The sequence below is a fragment of the Podarcis raffonei genome, chromosome 8, assembly GCF_027172205.1.
Source record: "Podarcis raffonei isolate rPodRaf1 chromosome 8, rPodRaf1.pri, whole genome shotgun sequence".
Taxonomy (NCBI): Eukaryota; Metazoa; Chordata; class Lepidosauria; order Squamata; family Lacertidae; genus Podarcis; species Podarcis raffonei.
The window spans coordinates 19,631,719-19,658,921 of record NC_070609.1 but is presented as its reverse complement, the minus strand read 5'-3'; the positions used below and the strand labels follow the sequence as shown (position 1 = coordinate 19,658,921).

Genomic DNA, 27,203 nt, shown 5'->3' with positions numbered 1-27,203 from the left:
TCGGCTCTAAAGCTAGCAGTGAATCCACCTTCTCCCCCCAACCGCAGAGTGCAGAACACAGAACAGAGGGCGTCCCGTTCCCCCCACAAACAGGCAAAAAAATTGGCTGGCGTTGCGCTTTGGGTTTGGGATGTTTTTGTGATGCTCGGCTAGCCGATAGCAACTGGCAGAGCAGACTATGCATTAAGAGGCATTGCAGTGGCAGAGATTTGGAAAAGGTGTTTGAGACTGAGCGGCAATGAAAAATAAAATGGAAAGTTGCTTCATCTGTCGGTTAAAAGAACCCCAGTGCTTTTAATTGGGCGGCATAAAAACTCAAGGATGAGAGAAGCAGTGGGGAGCAGACAATAGGTGTCAATGACCAGACCCTACGAGTGTCCCTATTTTCCAGGGACAGTTCTAAATTTACAGAAGCCTTCCCAGTTTCTGATTTATCCCAGAATGTCCCGCTTTCCCTTAGGGTGTCCCCATTTTCAGTGGAGAAATGTTGGAGGGTACGGAGTTACGCAACCCCCAAGCCAAGCCAAGGAGATAAGTAACTACACAACCTTTAGAACACACCTGAAGGCAGCCCTGTATAGGGAAGTTTTTTAATGCTTCATGTTTTATTATGGTTTTATATATGTTGGAAGCCACCCAGCGTGGCTGGGGCAACCCAGTCAGATGGGCGGGCTATAAATAATAAAATTATTCTTACTATCATCATGGAATAGGATGTCTCTATTTTCATCAGAGAAAGGTTGGAGGGTATACAGTGGTACCTTCGGTTAAGAACTTAATTTGTTCTGGAGGTCTGTTCTTAACCTGAAACTGTTCTTAACCTGAGGTACCACTTTAGCTAATGGGGCCTGCCGCTGCCGGAGCACGATTTCTGTTCTTATCCTGAAGCAAAGTTCTTAACCTGAGGTACTATTTCTGGGTTAGCGGAGTCTGTAACCTGAAGTGTCTGTGACCTGAGGTACCACTGTATATAACTTTTCCAGAGCCATTCCACAAGGATCCAGTAGGAATTGGAGAGAATTTGCTAGCAAATGGGGTAACAGGTGGAGTCGTCCTCCCAGGACCACTTCCGAAAGTCATCCAGCCAAATGGTCGTCCAAATGCGCTAACTGGGGTTGATAGAAATACAGGAAGTGACCTTATTCTGACTAGTGGTCCACCTGACTGGCTGGTAGTGGCTCTCCAGGGTTTCCCCCGGCCCTACCTGGCAATGGAGAGATTGAAGCTGGGGCTTTTTGGGTGCAAAACAGGTGCTCAACCCCCTACAGCTCCAGAGAGCCTTGGCTCTCCTCTATGATGGGAAGCAGAAAGGAGGTTGTGGTGGCAGCTTGGTCTCCCTGAGGTGGGATTTTGGCTCAACAGCGGTGATCGAAAGCCAATAATCGGTTCTTGCTCAATAAGAATGCTTTTCAGAAGCGAGCCTGGAGGGAGAACACAGGGCAAAAAGAGGGGAAAGCCGTGTGTGTGTGTGTGTGTGTGTGTGTGTGTGTGTGTGGCACAAATCCCATCTTTCTGTCCTGTGAGTGGGGGGTGGGCTTGGGGGAATTCAGCCAGAGCTGGCAGCTTGTGAGTGCGCAAGTCGGCAGGCGGACAATAGGCGCTTTGTATCACAGCCTCATTCAATTCCCATCAGTTCCGCCATCCAGCCACCTCCAGGCTGTCTGGTCTGGGTGCCCCTCATGCTCAGCAGCTCTGCCAGGACTTCTGACCCATGTGTGCCCCTTGCTTGGGCACCCTCTCAAAAGACCTCGGCTTCTGCCCGCCGGGAACTTGGTAACTTTCCACACACCTGTGCTTAGGGGAGGGCTGGAGCCCGGGGGTGGGGGGAGGGAGCATCTGCTCTGCATGCAGAAGGCCTCAGCTTCAGTCCCCAGCATCTCCCAACCCTGAAATCCCAGACAGTTGCTGCCAGTCCGTGTAGACAGAACTGAGCTAGATAAGCCAGGGGTCTGAACCAGTAGAAAGCAGCTGCCTGTGTTACTTTGGGAGAAGGGAATCTGGCCACTGCAGGATGCAGGGCCTGATTGACGTGATGCCCATCACAGCCTTTCCCTCTATGTAGATTAAAACATGTTAATAGCACACGTCACACAAATAAGAAGCTGCCTTAAATTGAGTCAGACCATTGGTCCATCTAGCTCAGTACTGTCTACACTGGCTGGCAGCAGCTCTCCAGGGGTTCTGGCAGAGGGCGTTCTCACCTTTACCTGTGGATGGACTCAGGGATTTTTTCCATGCAAAGGAGATGCTCTACCACTGAGTTGCAGCCTTGCAGGCCACATTTTAAGCAGAGGTTGGATGGCCACCTGCCATGGATGCTTTAGCTGAGATTATTGCATTGCAGGGGGTTGGACTAGATGACCCCTGGGGTCCTTTCCAGTTCTACGTTTTTATGATTGGCCCATTCCTTTTGACTTTTTCTGCTTTTTAAGGTTTTTATTACATTTACAGTGGTACCTTGGAAGTCGAACGGAATCCGTTCCGGAAGTCCGTTCGACTTCCAAAATGTTCGGAAACCGGTGACAAACTGAAACTGCAGAGTTTTGAGAAACTAAAAGATAAAGTACAAGATTGGCTTCATTATTATCAAATAAGGGAGGTTTATAACTTGGACAAAAAAATTGGCTTCCAGGTAGAAAAATCAAAATTGGAAACAGAACTGTTAGATCCCAAAACTAAGACATTATCAAGAATGTATAACTTGTTGCTGAAATGGAATACTCAGGATGAAACGGTTAAATCTGCTATGATAAAATGGGCACAAGATGTTGGACATAACAATGTTTGCTGACTGGGAACAGTTGTGGACCACAAGTATGAAATTCACGGCATGTAATGCCTTAAGAGAGAATATTATGAAAATGATATACAGGTGGTACATGACACCAGTCAAGCTTGCTAAAATATACCATTTGCCCGATAATAAGTGTTGGAAGTGTAAAGAAAACGAAGGTACTTTCTTTCACCTTTGGTGGACGTGCCCAAAGATTAAGGCTTTCTGGGAAATGATCTATAATGAAATGAAAAAGGTATTTAAATATACCTTCCTGAAGAAACCAGAGGCCTTTCTCCTGGGCATGGTCGGCCAATTGGTGCCAAAGAAGGACAGAACTCTCTTTATGTATGCAATAATAGCAGCAAGAATACTTATCGCAAAGTATTGGAAGACACAAGATCTACCCACCTTGGAAGAATGGCAGATGAAAGTGATAGACTATATGGAATTGGTGGAAATGACTGGCAGAATCCGAGACCAGGGAGAAGAGTTGGTGGAAGAAGATTGGAAGAAATTTAAAGACTATTTGCAGAAACATTGTAAAATTAATGAATGTTAAAATGATGTAGGATTGAAATGAGATGGCTTTAGCAACAAAGTTAAAAGAATATGTAAAAAAGGATTGATAATTAGATGGAAATATAAAGTAATAATATGTTAAGATATATAATTAAGATATAAACAAAGTGGGTAAGGATTTGCTGAATTAACTATGTGAGTTGGAATACAAAAAAGGGTGGTGTGAGGAGGTCAGGAAACAAGTAATTGAAATATAAGATGTGAAAAGGTTGATTTGTTTTTAATTCTGTTTTTTATTATTTTTTCATGTATTTTGTATTTTTCTTGGCATTTTTGTATTTTTTTCTCTTTCTCTTTCTTTTTCTTTTTTATTCTGTAATTTTCTATTGTCTGTAAAATTTTAATAAATATCTTTAAAAAACAAACAAACAAAATGTTCGGAAACCAAACCGCGGCTTCTGATTGGCTGCAGGAAGCTCCTGCAGCCAATCGGAAGCTGCGTCGGACTTCCGGGTTCCAAAGAGCGTTCATAAACCGGAACACTCACTTCCGGGGTTGCGGCATTCGGGAGCTGAAATGTTTGACTTGCAAGGCGTTTGGGATCCAAGGTATGACTGTACAGCATTGTGTTTTGTTTTCTGGTGGTTTTAAAGCATGCCATTTATTGGTTGCTGTACGTCTCTTTGGGTTGCACTGCGAGGGGGGGCGTGGCGTGGCTAACAAATTTAACAAGTTAAAATAAATTAAATAAGGCACATGAACAACTCCTCGGGGGGTGGGGAAGAGGCTGATGTGTCGTGAAGTTGTGATAGGTATTTCCTATCTCCCCCTAGTTATTGGCGGAGAGTATGGAGCAGGCATAGGCAAACTCGGCCCTCCAGATGTTTTGGGACTACAACTCCCATCATCCCTAGCTAACAGGACCAGTGGTCCGGGATGATGGGAATTGTAGTCTCAAAAACATCTGGAGGGCCGAGTTTGCCTATGCCTGGTATGGAGGATGCTTTTACAGCAATGGAAACCCATTGGCTCTTGTTCAAGCTCCTCAGAACCAACTTTGGTGAAGGGAGTGAGCGTAGGCACCTTCATCTGTGCTACCAATGTGAACAAATCGTGGTGACAAGCACACACCTCTCTCATTTTACCAGCCCTTCACGCTGACAGGCCTGGCATTGAGCTTTGCACACCCCTGCAGTATGTTGCCATAGCTGCCTGGCACCAGCTCAACCGCCAGAAATTAGGTCATTCCCAGAAGCCAACAGATGTTAATTTTGTGCATTTGTCTCTGTAAAGCTGGCCACTCCTTTGGTCTCCTCCCCCTCTGCCCTGAATTACAGGGCCTGTGGAAATCCACCAGGCACATCTGCTTACCCCCTCTGTTGCCACAAACGCACACAAAGTTTGGGGACGGCGCCACGTTAATATAAGCCGCCACTATCTGCTCTGTGAGTCTTCCCAGGCCCTGGTGCCCTCACACTGTCCCCAGTAGCTTCAGGCTAAACCAAAATCAAATCTAGGAACCCCTTGGGCAGATTGTAGGGGAATCATAGAGTTGGAAGGGACCATGAGGATCATCTAGTCCAGTGATGGCCAAACTTGGCCCTCCAGCTCTTTTGGGACTACAATTCCCATCATCCCTTGACCACTGGTCCTGTTAGCTAGGGATGATGGGAGTTGTAGTCCAAAAATTGCTGGAGGGCCAAGTTTGGCCAACACTGATCTAGTCCAACCCCATGAAATGCAGGAACCTTGTGCCCAACATGGGGCAAAACATGGAAGGTCCATAGCTCGGTGGTAGAGCATCTGCTTTGTATGCAGAAGGTCCTAGCTTCAGTCCCTGGGATCTCCAGGTAGGGTTGGAAATATCTCCAGTCGGAAACCCTGGAATGCCACTGCCAGTCAGTGTAGACCAGGCATGTCCAAAGTCTGGCCCAGGGACCATTTGCGGCCTGGGGCCTGGTTTAAACCGGCCCCACAGGCAATTTTGAAAAATCAATCTGTTGCGGCCCCCGAGCACCCGCCTGCTCTTCCCTGGAGCCAACGCTCCACCAAGGAAGGTTAGAGGTGGGCAGGGCGGGCTGAGATTGGTCCGTCTCCGGCGGTGGTACTGCGTGTTTGGTCGCTTGGGTGGTGCTGCTCAGGATCTCAGTGTGCAGGCGCGATGCAGACGAAGCAGGCAAGGCGAAGCGAGAGGGGAATTCTGCAGCAGCCCATTGTTTGGCTCTCTGTTCTGCCTGTGAACCTAGTTTCTGCTATGAACCTAGTTTCCGCTATTCCATTTTGTAAGGATTGTGAGACCCTGCATTGACTTCAATCCTAAAAAAAAGTCAAAAACTTTGGGGGAACAATCAAATAATGTCAGGCAAAATGGTCGGCCCTCACGCATTTTTGGGCCCCCCTGGTGTAGACAGTACTGAGCTAGATGGACCAATGGCCTGACTCAGGATAAGGCCGCTTTCTATGTTCCTAGAGGTGGGGAACATGTGGCTCTTTAGATGTTGTTCCATGACAACTCATATCATCCCTGATCATTGATCATACTAGCTGGGGCTGATGGAGGAGAAATCCAGCAACCTCTGGAGGTACATAGGCTGTCTATTCTTGCCATAGGACATACGCTCCAACTTGTTTACAGCCTCCCCTGGCCTGTTGCCTTCCAGATGTAATTGGACTACAGCTTCCTTCATCCCTGACCATAGGCTGATGGGAGCTGGAGGCCCTCAGGCTGGAGAAAGTGACGCAAAGTAAGAAGTAAGAAGGCAGGGAGGTGATATCTGGCTGAGGGCAGATGATCTTTGGTGGAGAAGGCCTCATCTATCCTAATGGACCAGCCTCCACTGCTATTGCAGATGGATAGCGCAATTGGTTAGAGTCAGGTGCTGATAACACCAAGGTTGCAGGTTCAATCCCAGTATGGGATAGCTGAATATTCCCACATTGCAAGGGGTTGCATTAGATCAGTGTTTCCCAAACTTGGGTCTCCAGTTGTTCTGGGACAACAACTCCCATCATCCCTAGCAAGACCAGTGGTCAGGGATGATGGGAATTGTAGTCCAAAAACAGCTGGAGACCCAAGTTTGGGAAACACTGGACTAGACTATGCTCAGGATTCCTTCAAACTCTACAATTCTACGGTTCTCTTCTCCACCTGCTACATCCCTTGACCGTGCAATCAACTGCCCTGTACTTCTGAAGCAAGTGTGTTAGTAAGCCAAGAGGGCATCTCCTTTTAAGATATATCTGTATGGATAGCCCTTGGATTGTAGAGCTGGAAGAAAGCACACTCTGGCCTCTGCCATCATCCCAGGGACTAAGGGCTCCTGGGTTAGTTGCACAACCCCTGCCCAAGCAAGACAAAACCAGCTTGGCCACAGCTGGATGTGCATGTCTGTTTATAACTCACGACTTTGTCCTGGCATTGTCAAAACGGATGTCCCTGTTCCCTCTGCTCTCCTGCCCTGGCTGTCTTTTTTTAGTCTGTAAGCCGTAAGGCAGGGAGATGGCTCTCGTCTGGAACTTTGTTTTATTGATACCAACTCCTTTGGGAAATAATATTCATCTGAAAACTGGAATAGGAATTCTGGGTTGCAGTAGAACTAAGTTCTACTCAGAATAGACCTGCTGAGATGAACAAACCTACCTAAATTAGTCAAGTTTGTTAACTTGAAGGGGCCTACTCTGAGTAGGGCTCACAGCAAACACCACCCATTATGTGTTTGTGTCAGGGATGGGGAACCTGTGGCCCTCCAGAGGATGGTGGAATAAAACTCCTATCCTCTTCAGTGGTCGTGGCCCATGCAGAATGCAGCGGATGGGAGTTGGAGCCCAGAAATATGTGGAGAGAAACAGGTTCTCCATCCCGGACGTCCTATATTAATAATAACCGTGTGTTTAAGATTGAATAAGGGCTTGTCTCATGCCAAGGAAGCTTGGGTCTGAGTGGTTTCTCAGCTTGACTCACAACCCTCCAACATTTCTCTGGTGGAAATAGGGCTGTCCTAAGGAAAAGAGGGACATTCCAGGATCAATCAGAAACCGAGATGGCTTCTGTAAATCTGGGACTGTCCCTGGAAAATAAGGACACCCGGAGGGTCTGTTAAGTTTTGCCTTTGCCGCTCCACTTTTCCCAGGAAAACCTGCTCTTTAGAGCTAAATTAGAGCAAACATCAACCAGGAGAAAACCCATTTGACATTTGCAGTAAAAATTGGGTTTTCCCAGAGGGAAGTGTCAGGGCAAGTGAGTGTAGATGAGCCCTGTGACTTATGACACATTTGTTGAGGCTGGCCCCAAGAATGGTGTAAAGAGCTCCAGAACACTGTTTGCATGTCCTCTGCAGCAGACCACTTTCTTCCCTATGAATTAGTGCTGCATACTGGATACTTCCGTTCCTTTGCATGAGCTGTGTCAAAACCGTTCTTCCAACTACTTGAAAGTTTTCTGCTCCTGTGAAAGAGGCTTCTGCTGCTGCTTCCTCATTCACAGCCAAGAAAGGTTTGAACGTCCTTTATCGCTCTGGTTGGTGTGGTGTACTTTTCTTTCCATTAAACATTTGCCTTGTGCTCTGCAGCTTCCTAAGCTGCAGCTGCTTCCCGATATGGAAAAACCTCATAGGAGGATGGATGGGAGAATCTGCCATTTTCAACGTCTCTCGGTTTCTCATTTTCCCAGTCTCAGGTTCAGTTCTTGTCATTTCCACATCCGTTTCTGATTTTTATTTAAAAGCCCTCCAGAAAATTCACCGGCATTTTAATGCCAAATTTATCCATATTCCCCCCACCACGTTTTTAGGCATTTCCCACTAATATATGCATTTTTATGCATATTTGGTCTCACGTATATGCATTTTTGTACTCATTACTTGGCTGAAGAACTGCGCTGCAAATTTTGGAGAGGTGTGGATTTCAAAGCATAGCTGCATTTCAGCTCATCTATTGTTTCAGAAAGTACAAATCGGGGAGGTTCGCACTGAATCAAATTTCACCCCATTGTGTTCTGATATCTTCCTCTGGGCTTGAATTCAAGAACGGAGGCTGGCAGCCATTGTGCCTGAAACAGGTGCATCTGTTGATCTTGTCTTTAAGGGGAGTCTTCCCTTTTATCTTTCTTTTGTTTTTAAAGAAACCTTTCCAGAATGATTTCTTTTACATTCAATTTTTTTTAAAAAAACCACGACCAGCAGCAGTCAGGTGTACAATAGGTTGGTTTCCCAGCTTCCTGCCCTTACAGAGAAGCCCCGCAGAGGATGCTGTAGTTTTCCCCCCAGGAGACACGCACACCCTGAAAAGGAGCAGGATGCAGCCTACCAGAGATATCATTTGTAGAATAAAAGGACGGACAGCCACCCAACGCCTTGGTGGACTCAAAAGTGATGAAAGCACAACCAGAACAATGCACTCTGCCACGAGTTTTCCACCAACCCTTCTCCTTTCTGTGCATAACTTTAAAATGCAATTTCATTTCTCACTAATTGATGGTGGCTGGTTGGGTTGAGGAACCGTGAAACTGCTGCCCAGGAATCCCCCACCAGTTCTGCCCAGCAGACATTCCCCCCCCCAAAAAAAACCCAAAAGGAAAGGGAGAGAGGCAGACAATTCATTTGGTGCAGCTCCTGCCAATTCTTTCACCTTCTCCCCTTTCTGCTACAACAAGTGTTCAAGATGTGACAAAGTGCAAGTCGGCTGCGCCGTCTCCTTTTTGGAAATGCCTAAGTGGCTGTGAGGCCCGATAAGGGACTCCTGAGCAGATTAGCACAGAGCCACATGCCAAATTTAAGGGCTTTTCTGTCTGGTTAATGTTCTGGACCAAGGTGAGCCTGAGCTGGCCGGGTGGAGAGAGGGAAAGAGAGGGGCAGCAGCCTCACCCTAACACTTCTTCAACATTGCTAGGGCTTTTCCCAAAGCTGTTTGAAGTCGGTTGGCCATCAGCCCTGCTTTGCAGAGGGACAACCCTCTATTTCAGGAGTGGGGAACCTTTGGCCCTCCAGAGGTTGCCGAACTACAACTCCCATCAGTCCTTGCAAACGTAGCCAACGGCCTGGGATGATGGGAGTTGTAGTTTGGCAATGTTTGGTGGCCTAAAGGTTTCCCATGCCTATCTGAAGAGCTGTCTGGCTGAAGCCCGGTTGAAAGATGAATAATGGCAAGAATAATATTAGAGTTGGAAGGGACCCTGAGGATCATCTAGTCCAACCCCTTGCAATGTAGGAATATGCAGCTGTCCCATACGGGGATTGAACTTGCAACCTTGGCATTATCAGCACCATGCTCTAACCAACTGAGCTGTGGGAAAGCAGAGACCTTGAAACACCAGGACAGCAAAATGTGTAGGACAGCAGACTGCATAGGTCAGTTCTTCCTCCCCACTTGGAGGAGATGTGCCATATTTCTATTTAAATCAGGGGTTGTGAACCTTAGGCCTAGGGGCCAAACATGGCCCCAGGAGTCTTCCTGGACCACCACCCCACTCTCCTCGGGCCACACCCTTTTGCTAGCCCTGCTTTACACCTCCCTTAAATTTTTTTTGCCTGCCTGGAATGTTTCCTCAAATTCTGCTAATGCCTCTTGCTTGCCTGGGTAGACGAAGAGAGAGGGGAACATGAGTATGTGCAGAAACTAGCCTACCATACAAGGAGAACATTTGCATCCATTGCTCTGCCCACTTTTGCTGCCCACAACTACCAAGTGGCTGGTCCCCAGAAGGCTGCCTATGACTCAGACCGAAAAACGTTCCCCACCCCTGATTTAAATTATAGTAGTTATTTCTAAATTTGCCTCCATCCATATGAATTAGCAGATCGATGCAGTTAACATTAACAAACAAATGCACATGGCATGCAAAAACAGTCTTTCTGGCGATGCATTGAGTCTTTATCAGCAATGTGCAAGCAGCCACCCTCATTTGACACACGAGTTGGAAAGTGGGAAGAGAGCTGCATTCAAGGCAAAAGCTAGCGTGGATCAGGAACACTGCCAAGCCTCCTGTCATGTCTTTTCACAATCCCTCCACTGCTCCCTTGCTGTCCCAGAGACTTCTGAACATGTGCAGTTAAGGTTGCCCAGTATCCAGTTTGGGAAGCCCATTCTCAGGGCCTGAGGCCAGTGAGCATCACTATCAAGACCATGAACCAGCCTTATATTGCTACCTATTTGAATCTTGGGCCTGGGTGTTTTGCAGCAATATTATTTCAAAATACTAGCTGTTGCTTTTGAACAGTGGTATGAAAGAGAGAATATGCTCCTCTTTCCCAGTGCTTCCCCCAGATCCTCATTTTTCCATGGTGGAAAATTTGCCCAAAACGTGAGAGAAAACCTGGAAAGCCTCGTTGTTTGTCATATTCCTGCATCTTTACATCGTCACCTTTGCCCTTTTCCTGCTGGACCACTTCCCCGGGCCCTGCCTAGATTTTGGCTGCAAGTCTTCTGTAACTTGGGCAAGCAGACACCAGGCTTGTGTGATCTACTTCATTTGTCACCGGAATCTAGAGATTCACCAGCTGGAACCAGGTGGAAAACAGCAGCTGGCAGTGGGTGTTGGTGAGACATGTACCTTCAGGTTTATGGAACAGAATTCCCCTGGAGAACATTCTCAGGAATTTGTTTCAGGTACCAGAATAGAGGTCAGTCATGTTTTCTCCTGGTTTTCCCCACAATCCAAGCTTTCTTAATCTCAGCTGCCTTGTTTGGGGGGGGGGACCCTTATTTTTGTTATTACAGTGGGAAGTCAATTATCTTGCTCATCTGCTGCAAATTATTCAAGAGATCTATGAGTTAGATCTCTTATGTTGGCAGCCCCATGGTGTCCTACATAGCCTCACCCTATGATAGCACTATGGTCTGCCCCACAAGTCTCAGGCACTGGGATGATACAGACACATTTCATTTTACCTTGTATATGAAGGATTTTTCTTTTTTTCTTTTTTCTTTTGCCAAGAGGCAGTGGCATGTAACAGATTGCAGGATGTACATCCATCTATATTTGCATATAGATGTCACTAACCACCTGGGGAATTATCTGGCACATTCTGATGCGCTCCCTCCGCAGATCATGCGCAACCAGCACTGCACTTTAAATGCGGCTCTCGTGATTCATGTACCCGGTCTTTAAAGGATATACACTTCAAAAATATGGCAGACAACAGTGTCTTAATGAGTTACGTAGCTTCACGAATCATGACAGCACCACCAATGCCATTTGATATCAAATCCAAATCCAAATCCAATCCAAACGTGGGCTTGCTGGGTGTGTTGGGGAGGCAAATTGAATACCTACAAGTAGGACCAGCAACAAAGTGTTGCAGTGCGGAGTGATCCTGTTCCAGCCAGCCAGCCACATTCCCCCTCCAGGATATTCCATCCCATTCCCCCTCTGACCCTGCCAGAATTCTGTGGCCGCTGCACACATGTAGTCTACAACTGGTCTGTTTTGGGGTTCGCCTCCCCCTTCTGTTTTCCCCCAGCCATCAATTTTTTTCTGATTTGGGGGGTATTTCTACAAATTCTGTGGTTCCCACAAGCCTGCCCATACCTCCCTCTTGCATGGCACTGTTTTGGCAATGCAAGCACCGCTACTCCCACCTGAACATTAGAAGCAGAACAAATGACAGACCCAGAAACAGAATAGAGAATCATAGAATTCACCTAGTCTAACCCAGTGCAATCAGGAATCTCAGCTAAAGCATCCATGACAGATGGCCATCCAACCTCTGCTTAGAAACCTCTAAAGGAGGAGAGTCCACCACCTTCTGATAGAGTCTGCTTCACTGTCAAAGAGCTCTGGTGTTTAGTCCGAATCTACTTTCTTGTAACTTAAATCCATTGGTCTGAGTCCTCCCCTCCAGAGCAGAGAAAACAAGCTTGTTTCCTCTCCCATGTGACAGCCCACTTGGGTCTCTTCTTTTCCAGGCCAAACTAACCCACCTCCTTCAACCATTCCTCATAAGGCTTGGTTTCCAGATCCTTGATGATCTTGGTTGCCCTGCTCTGCACAAGTTCCAGCTTGGCAACCCCCTCCCTAAATTGTGGCACCCAACGCTCCACTTGTCTGTTTGTTTTTATTCTGTTGAGAAGGGTTTTAACTGAGGTCCAGCTCCAAGGGCCTTCTGGCAGTTCCCTCACTGTAAGAAGTGAGGTTACAGGGAACCAGGCAGAGGGCCTTCTCAGTAGTGGCACCTGGCCTGTGGAATGCCCTCCCATCAGATGTAAAGGTAATAAACAACTACCTGACTTGTAGAAGACATCTGAAGGCAGCCCTGTTTAGGGAAGTTTTTAATGTCTGATGTTTTATCTTTTTTTATTCTGTTCGCAGCCGCCCAGAGTGGTTGGGGAACCCCAGCCAGATGGGTGGGGTATAAATAATAAATTTATTATTATTATTATTATTATTATTATTATTATTATTATTATTATTTTATTTTTGTGACTGAAAAAGGGGAGCCTCGTTGTCATAATGCAGGGGGGCAGCAAATGTGGTGACCCTCCAGATACTGCTGAAAGGTGGTGTTAAGTTGTGGGTGAACATATCAGACGACACAGCGATTCTTCAAACAGCTCTTGTTTATTCACAGGCCAGAACAAAACTGAACTGAAGGGTTCAGCCAACCTGCTTATACAGAGCTCAACTACAAGGCAACAGTAACAACTTTCTGTAACTATCCAATCACTGAACGTCACTTTCAATTCCTTATTTGCATATGTGGACCTGAGTGAAAACTATCTACAGCATCCACCTGCTGGCCCAGGGTGAGAATTTCAGTACATAACAGGTGGAGAGTAGGCAAAGGTGGGGTGGGAAATGATATAATACAGTTGCGGAACTCCATCTCCCATCAGCCTGGCCAATGCTGAAGGATAATGGGAGTTGTAAGCCACTAGCATCTGGAGGCCACTGCATAGGCTATATCTGCAGTAGGGGGTGAGGACTAAGGGAAGAGGCTGGGCTAAATGCGTCCCAGAGAAGCTGGCCTTTGATGAAGGATTTGAAGGGTAGGCGGAAGAGAGAAACAGCACCACAAAGGTGTTTGGGGAAGCAGTTCCAGGCAGAAGGGGAAGCAAGGAAGACCAGGGGCGGGAATCCTGTGACCCACCAGATGTTGCCAGACTCCACTTCTCATCAGCCTCAGGCAGCATGGCCAATGGTCGTCCAACCACAACTGGAAGATCACAGATGGGCACTTCTGAAAGTTTATATTGTTTCTCCAGGGTTACCGTAACAGAAAAGCAGGCTTCCCAAACCTGCTGCCTTCCAGATGTTGTCGAAGCCCAGCTTCCATCAGTCCCGGCCATCATTTTTTTGTACGCGTTTTTGCACTTGAGATAGTGTTCGTGAAGCGATACAGTTACAGCTGGAGACTTTGTGCGGTATGGACAATATCTCAGGTTTGTTAGCTGAAATATTACCTAGCCTATTCCCCAACAGAGCCCCTGTGCTCTCTTACCTTTGGACCAACTGTGATTAAATCAGGAAGACTCTTAACTAAAAAGGGTTTGCGAAGTTTGTTCCAAAAAAGACAGGATGTAAAGGAACTAGCCCCATGGATTCATATCCAGCTTTGTTCTGAATTTGGTAACCACAGGTTTCCAGTTCAGGACAAACCGGAAAAGGTCCTGGTTAGGTTCCTTGTGCTACAATGGGGGGAAAGAAGGAGCTGAATGCACAGGCATTAATAGATTATTGGCTTATTAAGCCACGATAACATCCTGTAAAGATTGTCCTAATTTATGGATGCATTGAAGCTACACTTACCTTTAATGAAAAACAAAAAACCCCACCTATGGAGTGGGAAGCTGCATGGGTGTAGCCAGGGGGGCAGCTGCCCCCCTAAATCAAGCAAATAAATAAAAATACTTAATTGACCACTTGTATCACAGATAACTCGGTTCTGCCTGCCTCTAACAATACCTGCCCCCCAAAATAAATCTTGGCTATGCCCATAGGGAGATGGGTTTCTGGGGTTCCCCACCCAGTTCAGTCTTCTGGTTTTCAAGGCCTTCAGCAAACATCAGCTGCACATTTCCCAACTTCATACCACAACCATGAGGTCTAGAAAATTTATATAGTACCAAAGCTGCATGTGGGCCAAGTGCTACAGAACATAGGGAATCAAAACACTGATTTTTGCAGTGGCAGCCAAATCCCAGGTTGTTCTGGACTCATACCCATTATGACACACCAAGAAAGAGAGAGCATTGCACCACTACAAGCGGAGGGTGTAAACACAAAAGGACAAAAGCTGATTCTGCTCTTGTTCAAGCTGTCTGAAGGTCCTTGAGGTGCGTAACATGTAACAAACCACAGCTGAACAATGTACAGTGGTACCTCGGGTTAAGTACTTAATTCGTTCCAGAGGTCCGTTCTTAACCTGAAACTGTTCTTAACCTGAAGCACCACTTTAGCTAATGGGGCCTCCTGCTGCTGCTGTGCCACCGGAGCACAATTTCTGTTCTCATCCTGAAGCAAAGTTTTTAACCTGAAGCACTATTTCTGGGTTAATGGAGTCTGTAACCTGAAGTGTATGTAACCCGAGGTACCACTGTATTGGACATTGGGGCGGCCAGACACGGTGGCCTCTAGTTGTGGACTGCAACTCCCATGAGGCATAGCCAGTCTGGCCAATAACCCTGGAGAACGAGTGTTGCAGTCCACAACATCTGGATGGCAGCAGGCTGTCTACCACCATGGAAGCCAGCTTATGGGGCAGATCATTGTGTTCCACTTCTCTTGCAGATATGACATGGTCTTCCAGACTACAGCCTCCTTCAACCTTGACCCATTGCTCATGCTGAATGGGGCTGATGGGAGCCTGAATTCAACAACAGATGAACTGGCTTGTTACAGAATTGCTTCATCAAGCTCAGTACTGTCTACCCTGTTGGTGGCTCTCCAGGATTTCAGACCAGTGTTTCTCCCAGTTCTACCTGGAGATGCTGGGGATTGAATCTGGACCATCTGCATAGGTGGTGCATGCTCTACCACTGAACCACAGCCCTGCCCCACCATGGCAAGAGGAGAAAACAATGTCTTGAGAACAGCGTCCTCATTTTACAGCAGATACATCCATTATTCTACAGCTCCACGTGTTCTGGGGCTGGGCTCTGGCAGTAAAAAAGCACAAAAACCCCCAGGTTCTAGGGCGAAACCAATACATCAAGTTAAGTCCTGGCTCTGGAAGGAGCAATAACTGCAGGAGAAGAGTCACACGGCTCTTTGAATCCTCTCTTCCCCATGAAATATGTTCAGCAGTGACAAAATCTTTGGGAGCCTGCCAATCTATCTAGTGGCCATCAAGCATGTAATAACTGCAGTTTTTGAAGGCTTCTGTGTCTTTTCTCCCCGAGAAAATTCAATTTTCCCTATTTCCTCCAACAATTTTCACTGGTAATAATCAATGGCTATCTTAAAGCATCTCTCCAGACGTGTTAAAAAAAGAGAGGAAAAATCAATCCAAAATGTTTACTGCCGCAGGAAATTAAGGGAGCAGACAATTACTTCGTGACAGAAGATGAGACGCGAGAAAATAAGAGCTTTATTTTGTTTAATAGCAACTGCCACTTCATACAGTGTAAGCAGCCTCACATCCACAAAGCATGCCAGTATTTACAGGAGATGGAGAGATAGGCACTTTTATGCCCCATTCATTATGGGACTGAGCTGTTCATTTGTTTTCATGCGTCCTTTTTTCAAATCTATAGACTCTTCTCCTCCTCCCCGTCACCCCCCGCCCCGGTTTGTGCCAATGCAACAGGCTGGTGGACACAAACCAAAAACTGTAAACAGAATAATCCATAGAAAACACCAAGGTTTGGGGAAAGGCGCAATGGGGATCCTCAGCCAAGCACTGGCTGTGTTTGGACACACTGTCCAGCTAACTAGCTTGGCTCACACCAGGGTTTCCCAAACTTGGGTCTCCAGATGTTTGGGGACTACAATTCCCAACATCCCTGACCAATGGTCCTGCTAGCTAGAGATGATGGGCGTTATAGTCAAAAAACAGCTGGAGATCCACGTTTGGGAAACCCTGGTTTACACAATGCACATGATCTATGGCAGCCTTTCTTAACCTGTGGGTCCCCAGATGTTGTTGAACTACAACTCCCATCACCCCTAGCTAGCAAGGCCAGAGCTCAGGGATGGTGGGAGTTGTAGTCCAACAACATCTGGGGACCCACAGGTTGAGAACTGCTGATCTATGGGCTGGTGCATGAGGCTCAAGGCTCCCACTTTTATCCCTTACTTTATAAAGGCACTGCAAAAGGGCAAACCTTCGCATTTTGCCCTGATGAACCATGACCAGTAAAGCCAGCAAATCGTGGTTCAAGGCTGGCTAGCAAAACAAACCACAGTCCAGGATTCTGGATGGAATTTGATGCTAGCTCAGGGCCGGAAAACCTATTGTTGGACTCCGACTCCCTTCATCCCTGACCTTTGGCCTAGGGCTGATGGGATATGGAGTCTAAGAGCATTTGGAGGGCCAGGTGTCACAAATACCCAGCCCTGCGCTAACCCTCACATACCTGTAGCTTTTTTTTTACCTGCTTGAACCAACAGAGAAGCAAAATGGGAGAACGCAAGCTGTGCCCACCAGCAAAAAGCTCCTGCAAAGCATGGTTTTCCAATACTCAAGTTTCTTTGTGTGCCGAGGGGCAAGACGAGAACTGCCACTGATTCCCCCTAAGCGGCTGGGTCACCAACAGCCAGGGACAAATTGCCTGGTGCCGTGCCAAACTTAACTTATTAACACTTTTCTATATGTGGTGGTCTGTACATGCATGGAATACTTTATTTTGCAACATGAACCCAGGACAGATGCAAAGTGATTGAAGCAAATAGCATTCCACAACAAAGAACACATCAGCATAGAAGTCTCTCTCTCTTCTTGTTAAGCCCATGGGCTCTAGATGCAACCCATCATTCAGTGCATTTGTTCAGTTCTTATGGCCCAAACTACGGACAGGATGGTGTCCATTTTCCAATTCCCGTAACCCGTCTTGTGCAAGTGTGGAAACAGGTAACGAGTGACGGATTCAGCCTCATGGGAAAAATCACTTCTTCTTTTTAAAGTATAAAAGTGTGCTTAACCCCATAGGGTTAAAAAGACCGGCTTAAATGTTTGCAGACAGGGCCTGGTGAAATGGCGAAGGCTTGAAGGACTTGGTGTTTTCCAGTGGATCATAGGACTAGATTTAACTATGCATTTTTGCCCCTTTGACCTGCAGAAGTTTAATGTATGCAAATATATATACAGAGGTACCTCGGGTTAAGAACTTAATTCATTCCGGATGTCCGTTCTTAACCTGAAACTGTTCTTAACCTGAAGCACCACTTTAGCTAATGGGGCCTCCTGCTGCCACCACGCAATTTCTGTTCTCATCCTGAAGCAAAGTTCTTAACCCGAGGTATTATTTCTGGGTTAGCGGATTCTGTACCAGTGGTTCTCAACCTGTGGGTCCCCAGATGTTGTTGGACTACAACTCCCATCATCCCTGAGCTCTGGGCTTTCTAGTTTGGGGTGATGGGAGTTGTAGTCCAACAACATCTGGGGACCCACAGGTTGAGAAAGACTGTGTGTAACCTGAAGCGTATGTAACCTGAAGCGTATGTAACCCGAGCTACCACTGTATATGCATGCATTGTGCATACCAGATACGGCCAACCTGAAGCCCTTCCATTCCTGCTGGCTCAAGCCAGCATGCCCAATGGTTCGGAAGTTGGCGTCTGACGGCATGTGGACGACCACGTGGCCCCCACTCCACCCCTCCTGCCCGCTCTCTGCAGCTCTCTGGCTAAGCAGGTTTCCCAGCACTTCAACGATTTGTCATTTCACCCAGAGAGGGGGAAAGAAGCCGCACCATGTTAAGTTTCCTCCGAGATACTCTAAAGATCACCTTGAATTACGGCAAGGCTTATTTTTAGTTGATCAATGCATCAGTTATAATTGTTTTGTCAGCCTTACCAAGGCAGCCTTCTCTTCTTCCTCCTCCTCCTCCTCCTCCTCCTCCTCTCCCACCCCACCCCCACCACTGCTGGGGGCTGCCGACCAGCCATTCCTCCCACCCACCCCACCTCCCAGCTCTGTGTCACTGATAGGCGGAGGGGGTAGTCATTTGCATAACTTAATACAGGCAAGGCTCAGCATTAGTATTCAGATAAATGCACTCGTTGCAACTTTGCCAACTTGAGATCACTGCAAATTTGAGTGGATTTCCACAGAGACAACAGAAGGCACATCCCCCAGGCCAGCTTTTGCTCCTGCCAAATTTCAGTCACACAGCTTCTCAATGAGATGGCTGCATTTTTTTTTAAAAAAAAATAAAAATAATTTTTTTTGAAGGTTTAAGAGGGAAAATTATCCCTTTTTCTAGAATTCTGGGAGCCAGCTGGAAATGCATTTATTTATTTATTTGTGCTGCTGGAACACCAAACAGAACCCTGAAGCACAGAGGAAGGAGGGGAGGGGGGGCGGGAAGAGAGAAAAGCAGCCTTAGATGGGCAGAAGCTGTGAATGTTTGACAATAGCAGGTTCATTACGACTATTTCAGATCAGATGCTTTTTTTTTTTAAAGCAAGGACAGAACAGGGACGCACAATACCATTTTTTTTTTTTTGCCAGCTTGGAACACCTTTGGCTTGGTGGAGAATTGTGTGCTCTTTGAAAGCTTTGTTTAAACTAAAGAAAAAGAGGGAAAGTGTGTGTGCGTGTGTCGGGGGGGGGAAGAGTCTGCCTTATTCTATGTTACTAAAATAGAACAGTGCTTTTCAAAATATATTCCAAAGAACTCTGGGGTTCCACAGCAGCTTGCCAGGGGTTCCTTGATGGAGAGAAAAGCAGCTCCTGCAAAAGGCACAGTCTCCGCAATGACAGACCTTCCCCTACAATGAAGGGGAGCGTGGAGGTCACAACTGCAAAGCCATAGCCAGGTCCTTATGGGAACCAAGAGCAGAAGCATACCTAGGCTCCCTTGTGCCCTTGGCAACGAGCTGTATGGGCGTCCCCTGCTTGTCCCTTGAACCCTTGGCAAGGAGAATGTGCAAACAGGTGGGTGGGCACCTAGCCACTCCCAAGCAGAGTGGAGAGTTGCGATTTTTGTACCCCCCTTGAACCTGATCTCACCAACCCATTGTTACCCTTGACAAAAAAGTACACCATAAAATAGAGGAGAAACTCAAACATCATCCTCAAGGCCTCTGTCCACATATAGGACTATTCCTCAGGCCACGCCCCTTTGCCCTTCACAGCCACACCCACCCACTCAAGGCCACACCCCTGACCAGCCTTGCTCTGTGTCTTCCTTTGAGTGCCCACCTCGGCCAAGTGGCCCCTGAAAGGTTGCCTCTGAGGAAAGTGGTCCCTGGGCTGAAAACAAGATTTCCTCCAAACATTTCTTAGGATCTTTTGCCAAATGTAGTACTTAGTGTTGGTCCAGATATGTGGTAGGTCCTTGATGAAGGCAGGAAGTATGGGACAAACCAACAAACATTGACAAAGACCAATAGCCTTCAAATGGTGTGATGCGGGTTAGGACTCCGACGCCCATCAACCCCAGCCAGCATGGCTGACGGTCAGGGATGATGGGAGTTGTAGTCCAACATGGCCATCCCTGGTGTACTGGGTTGTGTCAGTGATGGAGCCTTTGTTTTATCTGGGGCTTGGGGGGAAGCAACTGAGGGACTTTTGCCTTTAGAGAAGGTGAAAGAGATTAAGGGGGGAGAAAAAAATGCGGCAAAGGAGGACATCAGACCTAGAAAGGGGTTCCGTGTTGGAGATCCATGTTAAAGAGAGGTTCCAGCGCTGGAAAAAAAGTCGGAGTTTATAAGGACATTGCAATGTCAGAGAATGAGTGGGGGGAAACGAAAAACAGCTCCTTGGAAATTAAGTGCATCACTGCACACACCATCACAGACAACAACCTACTTTGCAGGTTGCTTCCTCGGTCTCCTGCAAACACCGAACCTGTTGTGGGAAATGAAGACAGGAACAGTAGGGATGTGGTTTTTTTGTTTTTAAAGTTAACTGAACCAAATTCTGTTGGTAAAGAGATGAGGAGGAAGCTGTGGTCTTCCAGCTGTTGTTGAACTCCAACTCCCATCAGCTCCAGTCAGCATAACCAATGATCATCTGCCAACATCTGGATGCCTACAGGGTCTCCAAGACAGTCCCATGGCAGCCGCAGAGTCCTCCTGAGGCAGCCCAGATAAGAGAGCCTTGGCTTGGATGTTGAAGGCCCCAGTTACAATAGGCTGGTGTTCTCTAGCATCACCGGTGAGACCATCTTGTGCATGGAGTAAGTATCCCCCAGGTGCTTATATGCATTGGCCCATGGCCAGTATGGCCAATGGTCAGGGGGTGTTGGGAGTTGTAGTACGGCATCAGGGGATGCTCACAGGTTCCCCGTCATAAATCACAGTGCAAGGACTGCAGTGGCTGTTAACTTTCCACCCCATGCATTAGTGCCACAGGGAAATTCATTTTCTAGGGAGAAGTGTTCAGCTGCCCTAACGCGACCGTTTGAAATCCTGTTTCTGTCCTTAAACTCCCCCGCCCTGAATCTTAGTCTCCCATGTTCCGGCTGCTGCCTCTGGCTGCTGGCTCAAGACACATCATCATTAGACACTGCCCCCCCGTCCCCGGCTCCCTCCCCACCCTTGTGCAGAGGTTGATTCAACGCCAGCGAAGAGCAGGCGCCATGGGGGGAAAAGAGCGCCACAACCACTCAGGAATCATTAGCGTTACTGCAAAGGGAACTTGTAGCCAGGGGGCAGAGGCTAAGCCAGGCGTGCAAGTGTGAACTCACTTATCCCCTCGACACCTCCGCAACCCACGCATCCCCGACACCCCCAAACCCTGCCCTGGGGGCGCCGCTCTGCACTCCCATCGCTGCCACTGAAGGCATCTGACAGCAGATGAGCCAAGAGAACCCGGCCAACTCCGGAGGGTTGCCAGGCCCAAAGGAAGACACATTCAACTCCTTGCATCGGTGGTAGAGTCCCGTTTTTGCTTTGTACTCATGAGGCCCTGGGTTCAGTCCTCAGCATCTCTAGCTAGGACTGGGAGAGGCCGCTGTCCGAAACCCTGGAGAGGCGCTGCCAGGGTTGGTATGGACCATACTGAGCTTATAGGCAGACCATTGGTGCAATTCTGCATAAGGCAGCTTCTGGTCCTCTCCAAATGAAACTGCTCCTGTGCCTTTAAGAGCTGTCAGGGAGAAGTTCAGCAGGTGCACCTTCCCCCATCACTGCACTGCGACTGGAGGAGAGCTCGTCCTGGCCGAACAGCAGAGCCATTTAACAGGATTTCATTTCTACATTGGAGGAGGCACAACCACAGCTGCCCACTGGCCCAGGTGGCTCCTCCCAGTGACCCACTGCCAGGATGACCCTGGGGTGCCCTGCTTGGAGGCAGGCTTCCCATGTTGCAGCAGGCCAATGGGAGAGGGGTGTGTGTGTGTGTGTGTGTGTGTGTGTATGATGCCCTTAAGGGAGGCACAGCAGAACGCAGGCAGATGCCTAACCCACAATCCACCAGGCCTGTCCGCTGCACCGCACAAACCCCACTGAGATGGAACCATGCTATATCTTAATATGCAGAACCTGCTTCTTTCCATGGGGTGTGTGTGTGTGTGCACATGCAAACTTTCCCAGCGCATGGCGCTACATGCCAGTGGGGACAGGGTGTGGAGAGAAGAGTGCTCTTTGGATTCTGCCCCCCTCCCACCTCAGGCTCCAACATGCCATAGGCTGCCTAAACACCATACATTTAAAGCACATTTCCACCACCCAAAGACCACACTGGCAGCTGTAGTTTACTCATCCAGAGCTACAATTCACAGGACTCTTAAAACTACAATTCCCAAAATTCTTTTTTTGGGGGGGGGGATTGCTTTAAATGTATATGATGCATATGAAGTCTCCAGCTAGGCCTGCTCCTGTGCATGTAGGGGGTGCAGCCTATGGAGGGGCTGACCCCAAATCTAGGCAAAGAAATCTCATATCCAGAGACTGAAGCTGATTGGCAGGTTAACTAGCCAACCACCTTCCCACATTCCCTACATGACTCAATCACAGAACTCTTTCCCTAGACACCAATGCCAGTTGAGGGAGGTGAGAGGCGAGAGGCACAACTCTGGGCATCTGCAGAGGGCCCCCCCCCAAGTTTCCACTTACGCATCCACAATAACCAGAGTTTGGTATTTCTGGAATTTATCCTAAATTCCGCTTACCTGGGCGCAAGCGTCCAATGAACTCAATAGGACTTCTGAATAGAGAAGGGTTAGCATTGAACTTGCCAGGCCTCCTGAAACACCCCCCCCCCCAAAACCTGAACCTCTGGTAGAAATTACAAGACAGGAAGGGGAGGGGGAGAAATTAAATCATATTAAAAGTAAAGGTGCTGCGGGATGGGGGTGGGATGGGGAGAAGCACACCAGTGCCAGGCGAGGCTTACCCAGATTCAGAAGGGGAGGGGGGAGTTCAGAGGTTCCGCGCTCCTCTTCCTCCCCCCCCCCGCCCCCTTCAAGACTGATCGCGTATGCTTGCTAAATAATAAAGCCGCACCTGAATGACAACGAGGTGTGGGTGCTGGGGTTGCAGCACTGTGGGGGAGGGAAGGGGGAGTGGGTGGGAGGGGGGCGCTGGTCGGCGTGCGAACCGAGCTCGCTTGAGATTTAGCCGTTCAAGGTTAACCACGAGAGGGAGTCTGCGGGTGGAAGGGAACTCAAAGATCAACCCTAACCCCAAGCACGCCCCCGCGGAGAAGAAGACTTCAGGGAATCAGGCAGGGCGATGGTCGCCCTCCTACTCCCACAGGGAAAAATTAGAATAATTATTCTCACACACATACCCCGCGCGCAAAAAATAATAATCCCTCCCTGAGATGACACTGCAACGCGTGGTTTTAACGAGGGTGTGTGGGGGGTAATACCCCCCCCCATAGAAGGGGGGAAGGACCCACTCACTTCGTTGCTGGCTGCACCAGAGGTTATTTGCTTAAGTTCACCCCCGCAGATAAGAGGGAGCGGCAAAGGCAGTGGTACAAAGGCGACTTCTCCTCAAGGTCATACATACATGCGTACTCAAGAATCACTGGCACAGTCCGGATGAGCCCCCCACCCACCCCAGGAAAGAAAAAACACCCGCCCCAGCAGTTCCGAGTCCCAACCCATTCCTCAAGGAAGGTCCCAGCCGGCCGCCTCCGTTCCTCTGCTCAAACCATTAAGCCCCATGATCTCCCCCAGAGTCAGGAATAGAACCCAGGTGTCCTGAGGCACTGCTCCTTGTCCCCCCCCCCTTGTAGCCAGAAACAGAGCAACCTCCCCGCACTCTCAGCCCGGTCCCAATCCTAATAATATATAGCCTGGTATCTTTCGTGAAAGAGTTGGACCAGTTCAATTTTTTTTTAAGTCTTAAGTTTAGCGTCAGTGGGTGGGGTGTCTTTTTTAGGGGGGGGTCCCCTTAAGGCTGGCAGACTGGGAGATTCCTCCCCCCTCACACACACCCCACGCGTCTCCATCAGAAGGAAGTTTGACAAATATAAAGCAGTTGCAGTTCATACCTGGGTCTGCAAAGTAACTCAGGGATACGGTCCAGGTCAGCAGGAGCGCCGTCCTCATGGTGGGTGGCATCGAGGGTGGGTGCTGGTGGGAATGGGCGCTTCAGCGGGGATGGGTCTCACTGCAGGAGCCTCCCTTTCACACGACCGCCCTTCTCCCGTGTCCGCCTTCGAATTCCTCAGCGAGGCTGACCCGGGTCTGGAGGATTCCAACAGTTGCGGGTTCTTTCCTGCTTTTAAGAGAGGGGGCGTCTACCGTGACCTTGGTGCCTGGGACTGGGATGGTTTAAAGCAAAAGTGGAGGATGTTGGGGGAGGAGGAGGGATTTTTGAAGTTGCAAGGAAAATCCCGAAGCTCATCTCCTTAAAATAAAAAAGGAAAGGAAAGCGGGGAGGGACCGGACCACTTTCTCCCTTCTCCCTTCCTGCCTTCCTCGCGCTCTCCTGCCCCTCCTGCAGGACTCGCCAGCTCCCCAGCTACTTCCACACTGTAGCCGTCCACCTCCAGGGAGCTCCTGCTCATTCAGCAAGGGTAGAGCATGGCCACGCCCACCGCGGCTCCGGATTGGCTGCCTGGGAAGCTGCACTCATTAAGAAAAAAAAATATATATCACACGCTCGCATTCAGAAACCGCTCGCTGGCTAGCGGTGGCTGGCTTGCTGGTTCGCTCGCTCGCTCGCTCGCGGGCGGGCGGGCATGGGTGAACCAGCTCGCGCATCGCCCCCCCTCGCCTCCCCTCCCCGCCTCCCCACCCACCCCCGTGGGTGAAAAGGTCCGAGCTTAGTGGGTGCGGTGGGGAGTGTGAGGGGGAGGAGACAGCTGCTGCCTGCGGAAGGGTGTGCAGCACGCTAGCAAACGCACCTCGTCCAACGCATCGTGTATCACAATGGGGCACATCATATACTGAGTGTTAAATTAAAGGCTGTGTGTGTGTGTTGCTAATTGTCCTTTTTTAATATTTAAAAGGATCTTGAGAATGCCAGCATCTGATAGTCCCAGAAAGGATGTAGTGGTGCCTTCTCATATTCCAAACACCTTCCATATAAAACCTCGTTAAATTGCATTTTTCTCTGGGGTGGTGGTGGGGAAAGTATTTGTTTTCCTGATTTCTCTCCCCTACCCTGGAAAAAGGTATTTTTTTATTTTGTTGAAATCCAATCTCCCCTCTAATATTTTGCCTGTTCTGGGCTCCTATGCTGAAAAGTGTGGAAGTTGCATTATTTATTTGTGTTGGGGGTGCTGGTGGGATGATCTGCTGACCCGCTTTGCAGGGAAAGAGAAAGGCGAGAAATAGCGGGGGCTGAACAGCAAGGCCCTGGGGTGGGAAAGCACGCTGCACAACAATCTGATGCAACAACTACATGCATCAAGGCAGCTTTCTGACCGGGCCTTGCTTGCCCCCAAGAGACTCTGCCTGTCCCCTTTTGCACATAACCTAGCTCCCTCCTTAAACTGTCCTAGGCAGGCCTAAGCAAAACCATAGTTTAAATCGTAGGCTGGAGGGGCTTGTCTAATTGCCGACCAGAAGGTCGGTGGTTCGAATCCCCATGACGGGGTGAGCTCCCGTTGCTCGTCACAGCTCCTGCCAACCTAGCAGCTCGAAAGCACACCAGTGCAAGTAGATAAATAGGTACCGCTCTTGCGGGAAGGTAAACGGCATTCTGGTTCACCAGAAGCAGCTTAGTCATGCTGGCCACGTGACCTGGAAGCTGTACGCCAGCTCCCTTGGCCTATAGAGTGAGATGAGCGCACAACCCCAGAGTCGTCCGCAACTGGACATAACGGTCAGGGGTACCTTTACCTTTACCTTAAATCCCATTGAAGTAGACAAGTATATGATTGCACTACCAGGCTGCAATCCTGAATGCGGTGGATAGGAATGTGCTTTGAGACGGCTCAGAGAACTTTGTATGCCTGATCTCAACCATCCTTACAACAGCGCTGCAGAATGGGTCGGTATTCTCCCCATACTGAAGATGGGAGAGGGGTGAGGCTGAGGCAGAGCGGCTTGGGCTTTTTCATTGATCCCAGATGTTCGGAGTTGCGGTTACTCTTTGGTGAGGAAAATGCACACCGCCATGACTTCATGCAACCTGGACCGGGCCTGGACCTATGGTAATCCTGCAAAATACTTTCTGTAATGAAAGAGATTACAGAAAGGCTACAGCGGGAAATCCAAGGTTCAATCTCTGCACCTCCAGATAAAGTTGGGAAGGAGCTCTGCCTGAAACCCTGCCAGTCAGTGCGAACAGTTCTGAGCTTGGCTGCACCAGTGGTTGGCTTTCTTGATTTTTGGTTGATGGGCAGTGTATGATTATGAGTGGGTGGGGGATGACCTGGGAGAGAAGGGGGGGGGGGGAGTCAGAGGCATTTTTGCATCATGTTTACCATGATTACTATCTCTTCGTTTCCTGTGCCCGTAGTTTGACTACAAACCCTACACCGATTAGAAAATATATTCAGTCTCAAAAATAGCTTTCTTCTGCTTTTGATCCTGCAATGCTACCATTAATATATGTGCACATGCGGGGCATTTTCAAAGGTAGCTCCCCGTGCGCTTGGAATTCTGCACAATATGAGAAAAGACAGGCTGATTTATGCTAATGGTTTGAGGTAGAAAAAAAGGTGTCAACTGGCATGGCTTTGTGACTGTTCTGTCACCTGCTGTGAGTGAAAGGCATGTAGAGTTAGGATGGGCTGCATTTCTGCATTTGCAAGACAGGTTATGCCACACTGCCAAAATAAGCAACTCTGTTCTTTTTGATGTGGTGATCGCATGGGATGATGTGAATTGGCACTGCAGCGTCCCTGCATTCCTTGCGAGCACAGCCATGTTTCTTGGTGTGAGCAGCAGGGATTGTTGACCTACGAGATGTAGGAGGTTTGATCAGCACATCTGATAGGTCTGCTCTGTTCTGACCTATAAGTGAGATTGAATCATTTGGATGGACCTGCTAAATGCATCTTCCACATCCTGTAAGGGGCTGGCTCTGTGGTTCAGTGAGAAGGTGGGAAAAAAAGGTTCACAGGTAAGGCCTGTGACTGACCAGGAAGAAGTGAGAGGCAGGTAGGCTGCATAATACAGTCCTATGTGGGGCTACCTTTGAAGGTGACCCGGAAACTACAACTAATCCAGAATGCAGCAGCTCGATTGGTGACTAGGAGCGGCCGCTGAGACCATATAACACCTGTCCTGAAAGACCTACATTGGCTCCCAGTATGTTCCCGAGCTCTATTCAAAGTGTTGGTGCTGACCTTTAAAGCCCTAAATCGCCTTGGCCCAGTATACCTGAAGGAGCGTCTCCACCCCCATTGTTGTGCCCAGACGCTGAGGTCCAGCGCTGAGGCCCTTCTGGCGGTTCCCTCAC

General features: G+C 48.4%; 1 protein-coding gene across 3 annotated transcripts in view; it reads right to left on the bottom strand.

Annotated features, from left to right (window-relative positions):
• KIRREL2 (kirre like nephrin family adhesion molecule 2) overlaps window positions 1–24,336 on the bottom strand; it is a 61,382-nt gene extending 37,046 nt beyond the window's left edge. For all 3 annotated transcript variants that reach the window (XM_053398375.1, XM_053398377.1, XM_053398376.1), the window contains exon 1: window positions 23,839–24,336. In XM_053398375.1, the coding sequence (XP_053254350.1) occupies window positions 23,839–23,908 (70 nt within the window). In that variant the 5' untranslated portion in view covers window positions 23,909–24,336. The remainder of the gene's footprint in view (window positions 1–23,838) is intronic.
• Window positions 24,337–27,203: the final 2,867 nt, after the last annotated feature.